The 6,000-nt window shown below is 39.5% G+C and overlaps 2 protein-coding genes across 2 annotated transcripts; both read left to right on the forward strand.

Moving 5' to 3' along the window:
- The first annotated feature begins 790 nt into the window (after nt 1–790).
- LOC107481535 (uncharacterized) lies at nt 791–1,753 on the forward strand. The gene has a single exon (XM_016101812.1). It carries the CDS (start codon nt 791–793, stop codon nt 1,751–1,753), a length of 963 nt encoding a protein of 320 aa, XP_015957298.1.
- Nucleotides 1,754–1,851: 98 nt separating this feature from the next.
- On the forward strand, nt 1,852–4,835 carry LOC110278797 (uncharacterized). The gene is made up of 4 exons (XM_021137067.1): nt 1,852–2,349; nt 3,264–4,200; nt 4,269–4,435; nt 4,554–4,835. Exons 1-4 carry the CDS (start codon nt 1,852–1,854, stop codon nt 4,833–4,835), a joined length of 1,884 nt encoding a protein of 627 aa, XP_020992726.1.
- The last annotated feature ends 1,165 nt before the right edge of the window (nt 4,836–6,000 follow it).

Below are 6,000 nucleotides of genomic sequence, written 5' to 3' on the forward strand. Positions count from 1 at the left end.
TATTGCTTGACCTCGTGCTCTCAATCAAGATAAGTATGGTGTTTGGCAGGGACCTAACCATTAGAAATAGCAGGGAATGACGATATATTCTGAAAATGATGGGTGCATGTGAGTGGAAGGATGATGGGAGAAGAGGGAGGAAATAGAAAAATAGCAAAGGCAGCCTTCACCCTTTAACAAATTTGGAAAGTGCATAATATGAAGATTTTCAAAGACAAGAGTTTCTCTCCTTTTAAAATTTTTTGGTTTAATTACTCTGTTGGTCCCTATAGTTTAGCGAATTTTTTAATTAGGTCCCTACACTTTTTTTTCCTTTCAATTGGGTCCCTACCCCCAATTTTTTTTTCAATTAGGTCCCTACCGTGACCAAACTGTTAAATTTAACGGAATATTCCGTTCCTAAGTTAAAGATTCCCTAACTTTATGTGAAATCCCTAATGCTCTTTCACTCATATTTTTCTGAAATACCATTTTACCCTCTTGGAAACTGTTCGGTCTCTTCTCCCAAACTTAGAGAAGAAACTCGTGTGCATGCCTTGCTTCCCAACTCGCTCAGCTGCAGAGATTAATCCCACCGGAATATTGCGGGAGGGTTTGGCATCTCCGATATCACTGCCGTCGTCGTAGGCGTTGCTTCTTCCTCTAGGTAAGACAACGCTCAACGTTTCACTGATTGAAGGGTTTTTGTTCTTTTCTCATGTGAAAGTTTGTCATTCTGTTTATTAGAGCTTCCTTGTGTTTCTCAAAGTGTTTGAAGAGGGATTTATGGCATTTTTTTTGGTATGCAGTTATGGGTGATTTGGATTTCAGTATCGAAATCCACCATGGTGGCAAATTTATTAACGGTGGACAACGATTAGAGTATTTAGGAGGAATGGTTGTGGAGGATTTATATTTTGAGGTTGATGAATGGTCATTGCAAGAGATTGTCAGTCAGCTAAAGCAACTAGGGTATAAGGGTTTCGCTAGGGTCTGGTACAAGGAACCTGGGATGGATTTGAAGTCAGGTCTTAGAGAGTTGAAGTCCGATGGGGATGCGATGAGAATGGCTAGGTCACTGGTGTCAAATTCCTACAAATATTGCGAGGTATATGTTGTCGATGGAGCCAGAGAAAGTAATGGGATTCATATCACTTCAACTGATGCTGATTATGTGCCAGAGGAAGGTGAGGACAGTGCTAATGATGATGGGTTGCTAGAGGTTGAAGTGGATGTTGAGTCAGAGCCTTCTACTGAAGAAGAGGTATTTGATGATAGTGCTGATGATGGTGACCATGATGATCAGTTTGGGTTTGAGGTGGAGGATAATGATCCACAATCAAATGCATTTGGGGGATTTATGAGTCCACTAAATGATGAGAGAACTGCAGCAGCTGGAACAGCTGAAGGTGATGAAGGTTTAAGGGAGGGTGATGAGCAAGTTGGGGGCTTATCTGATGGATATGAGACTGATGACATAGATAGTTATGAGGGGGACTCTGATGATATGATAAAAAAGAGGAGGTTCCCTAAGTACAATGAGGCAGAGATGAACAGAGAGTATGAATTTCAGGTGGGGCTGGAATTTAAATCACTTAGTCAATTCAAAGAGGCTGTTAAGGAGCATGCTCTATTGAATGGTAGGGACATTAGGTTTCGAAAAAATGATAAGGTGAGGTGTAGAGTTGTTTGCAAAGGAAGAAAGGAAAAGTGCAAGTGGGTTTGTTTTGCGAGTAAGTTGGGGGTTCTGACTGTTTCCGAATCAACACGTTGAATGGAAAGCATACATGTGGAAGGAACTATAGCGGAAGACTTGCATCAAGTAGTTAGATCTCAAAGAAGATTGCGAACAACATCAGTAGAGGGGAAGAGATGAAGCTTGCGACAGTTATTCAGACTATACAAGACAAATACATGGCCAATATCAGTGTTGGTAAGGCTTACTGGGCAAGGAGGAAGGCAAGAGAAGAGGTACATGGGCGGGCAATCCAACAGTATGCTAAACTAAGGGATTACTGTGCAGAGATACTTAGGGCAAATCCAGGATCTAGTATGACCATATTGGTTGATAGGCCTTCTCTTACGCACCAGCCCCGATTTATGAAAATGTACATGTGCCTTGATGCAGTCAAGAAAGGCTTCTTGGCGGGGTGTAGACCTATTATTGGCGTGGATGGATGTCACTTGAAGGGCGACCATGGACAGCAGCTGCTAGTTGCTGTTGGCAGAGATCCAAATGACAATTACTTTTCCATTGCCGTAGCTGCGGTAGAGGCAGAGACTAAAGACAGTTGGGGGTGGTTCTTAGAGATGCTGTTAAATGACATTGGTGAATCAAGAAAATGGATTTTTATGAGTGACCAACAAAAGGTATCACTTTAATTTTTTGCAACTAATTTTATTTAAATATAAGAATGCCATGTTTATGATGATATATGCAACTGATATGAGTTTGTGAATATAAGTTTGTGAATATAAGTCTGCCATGTTTATGATGATATATGAAATTTGTAGAGTTTGATCTAACATAATTACTATGATCTCCCTTTTTTTTCTGTTAGCTTTTTCTACGCATTATTTATAATTGAATAGTAAGTTGTATTCTTAATCTATAAATACAGTATATATATTACTCTATATTCTCTATTCATTAAGTCATATATGCATTAACACATATAATTTGATTATTAATTAGTTCAATATAGCGAATCAACGAATGTAATTAGTTTGAATGAAATCAATTAGTTGTCAATTTCAGGTTAAAAAGTTGGGAAATAATAATCTTATTCTATTTCTTTAAGATTTTTTTACATTATATGATTTTATAAATTAAGAAAAAGAGTGAGATTATTAAAATGAGTAACATTATCTATTTTTTTAAAAAGACACAAGGATCAGACTGAATATCTTATTATGTAATATGTATAAAGTTTTAAAAATCAACTGATATGTTATATGCAACTGATATGAGTTTGTGAATATAAGGTTGTGAATCTAAATCTGCCATGTTTATGATGATATATGCAACTGGAGGCTTGTGAATATTAATCTGATATGTATATAATCATATATGCACTTGATAAGTTTGTAGATGTAAATATGAAATTTATATGATCATATATGCAATGCCTAAGATTGTGAACATAAGCTTGACATGTTAGTGATGCTATGTTTAGATGCAATGGCTAAGCTTTTGAACATTAATGTTGAATATTTGATATGTTAGTGAACATTTACCTGACTATATTGTGTATATTGTGTTCTGGACTGAATCAATAAAACAGGGGCTGATGCAAATCTTTCAAGAGGCATTGCCAACACTGGAGCATAGGCTTTGTCTGAGACATTTATATGCCAACTGTAAGAAAGCATATGGGGGTGGTACTATACTAAGGGACCTAATTTTGTCTATTGCCAAAGCTACCTATGTGGAAGAATGGGAAAGAAGGATGAATCAACTAGAGGAGCTCAACAGAGACTGTTATGAGAAGTTGTTTGCTCTAGATCCAAAATTGTGGACAAAGAGTCACTTTACATTTCTGGCCAAGAGTGACATGCTGATGAACAACATCTCCGAGGCATTCAATGGAAGAATCCTAGAGGCAAGAGACAAGCCAATTCTGACAATGTTTGAATGGATTAGGTGCTATTTGATGACAAGGTTTGCAGAGAAAAAGAAGAAGGCAGAGAGGTATGAGGGTACACTTTTGCCAAAACCCAAGAAACGACTAGATATCATCGCGGTTAGAGCTATGGAGTGGCAAGCTAAATGGGCAGGAGACCTGAAGTATGAAGTCCACCATAAGAACAGGATGATCATGGAAAGGTTTATGGTCGATTTGATGGCTGGAAGGTGTAGTTGTAGGTTCTGGGGTTTGTGTGGTATGCCGTGTCCCCATGCTTGCTGTGCTATCTTTGAAAAGGGTGACAACCCGGAAGATTATTGTAGTAACTATTACAGCAAGGCAGCATACCTTGCTACATATGGGCAGTCAATATCACCAATCAATGGAGAAAATTTGTGGCCAAAGATACAATGCGATACCATCATCCCTCCAATTTTCAGAGTTAAACCAGGAAGGCCAAGGATGGTTAGGATAAGGGAACCCGATGAAAACAGATCACAGACAAAGTATAGAAAATCTGGAACTTCTGTTACCTGCAGTAATTGTGGCCAATACGGACACAATAAGAGACTCTGTCCAAACCCTATAGTGACAGGTATTGTTTGCCAACTTATTTTGTTCAATTGTTGATGAACTATTATTAACTGCTATTTCATCTTGTAGCTCCTGAAGGCACACAAGGATCTGATGCTACAACTGGAACTGGAGGAGTTGACTCTGCTGCTAATGAACCTGCTACTGCTGATGAAACAAATGGATCTGCAGCTGCTGCAACTGCTAGATCTAGGATGGTTAAAGGGAGAGGCAGAGGAAGAGCAGCAACAAGGATGGTTAACGGCAGAGGAAGATCACCAGGAGGGATGGCCAGAGGAAGGGGTAGAGTGAAGGGCTGCACCCATGACTGCAATAGCACCAAGGCCTTCAAACACCCCTGCACCCACATCCCAGCCACCACACACCCCTGCACCCCCATCCCAGCCACCACACACCCCTGTCCCACCCTCACAGCCTACAAACACCCATGCACCACCATCACAGCCTACCACCTTACCCACACCCGCATCACTGCCCACCACTTTGCCTACACCTGCATCACTGTCCACTGCACCAGCATCTCAACCTTTGCCCAAGACCAAAATCTTTGGTGTCAGAAGAAGTGGAAGACTGAAGATTGGAGTTAGAAAGCCAACAAATCAGCCGCCTGAACATGTTGACCTTACCCTTGATTGAGGCTGAAGAGAGTTTAGGGTTTCTTTTTTATATCTCTTGTGTTATGTAGGATTTGTGTTCACCTGTGACTCTGGTTTCTTTATTGTTTGGACCACTGTTATTATGTGTTGTGGACCACTTTTGTTATGTGGGTAGAAAAATGTTATGACTGGGTGTCACATTTATTTTGTGGCTATTTAGGTGTCCTACATTATATAATGTAAAAAACAATGGTATCTATTATAATTCAATGCATCTTTTGTTTTACCTACTTTTTTCTCAGTTTCATACTTGTATGCATATTAAATAGCAAAGGAACACCTTTCATTTACAAAAATTAAACATTTCATATAACTTCATTGAACCCAACATAAATAGTACACTATTGTCTTATATAGACTATTACATTATCATAACAGCCATGCTTTCTACATCTTTACATATAACACTGCAACAATCAAAACACCTAATATCAAGCCCAGCATAATTAGCATCTTGTATTGCTTTTTCATACTATCTTCCATCTTAGCAAATTGCTCCTCCACTGAACTCAGCTCAGCACATAACCTTCCTACCCAGGCATCTACTTCTCCAACCTCTGCAATTAATCTTTCTAGATCCACACTTAATCTGTCTATCTTCCTTTCTTGTGCCTCCAATTCTCTAACCCTTCCAAGTACTTGTTGTGAACTGTTCACTGCATCTTCTCCAGATATCTTTTTTTCTTTCCCATCAACCCACTCAAAAAACTTGCATCTCCTATTAGGGCAAGAAATGAATCTTCTGTTTGGATTTTTTGATGTACTTGAACTACGAAGAATCAGAGTGTCTCCACAAAAGCACCGGACCCTCCTTTCCTTTTGCTTCAACCATCCGCTCTTCTCATCTTCTTCATCATCAATCCACTCGAAGAACTTGCATTTTGGCATTCTCCCACAACCAACATACCTTCTTCCATGGCTTGCTACTGCCGAAGAAGACATCACAGCAACTGCCTCACCACAAAAACAAAGATGTCTCTTCTTGACGAGGGTTCTGGAACTACAGACTCCTGAAGATAACTGACTCTGATCTATGAGTATTGACATAGTAAGGGTAAGGGTTGCAAAGAGAGGAGCAGAAGTTTGAGGAAGAGGCGAGAAGAAGAGAGTTAGAACTCAGATCCTCAGATCCCTACTGAGTATCC

The sequence above is a fragment of the Arachis duranensis genome, chromosome 3, assembly GCF_000817695.3.
Source record: "Arachis duranensis cultivar V14167 chromosome 3, aradu.V14167.gnm2.J7QH, whole genome shotgun sequence".
Taxonomy (NCBI): domain Eukaryota; kingdom Viridiplantae; phylum Streptophyta; class Magnoliopsida; order Fabales; family Fabaceae; genus Arachis; species Arachis duranensis.

Excerpts from the sequence above, each read along its gene's own strand:
- LOC107481535 (XM_016101812.1), top strand. The coding sequence starts at position 791 with ATGGGTGATTTGGATTTCAGTATCGAAATCCACCATGGTGGCAAATTT.
- LOC110278797 (XM_021137067.1), top strand. The coding sequence starts at position 1,852 with ATGAAGCTTGCGACAGTTATTCAGACTATACAAGACAAATACATGGCC. Across the intron at positions 2,350-3,263 it reads TTATGAGTGACCAACAAAAG|GGGCTGATGCAAATCTTTCA; the intron begins GTATCACTTTAA and ends TCAATAAAACAG. Across the intron at positions 4,201-4,268 it reads TCCAAACCCTATAGTGACAG|CTCCTGAAGGCACACAAGGA; the intron begins GTATTGTTTGCC and ends TTCATCTTGTAG.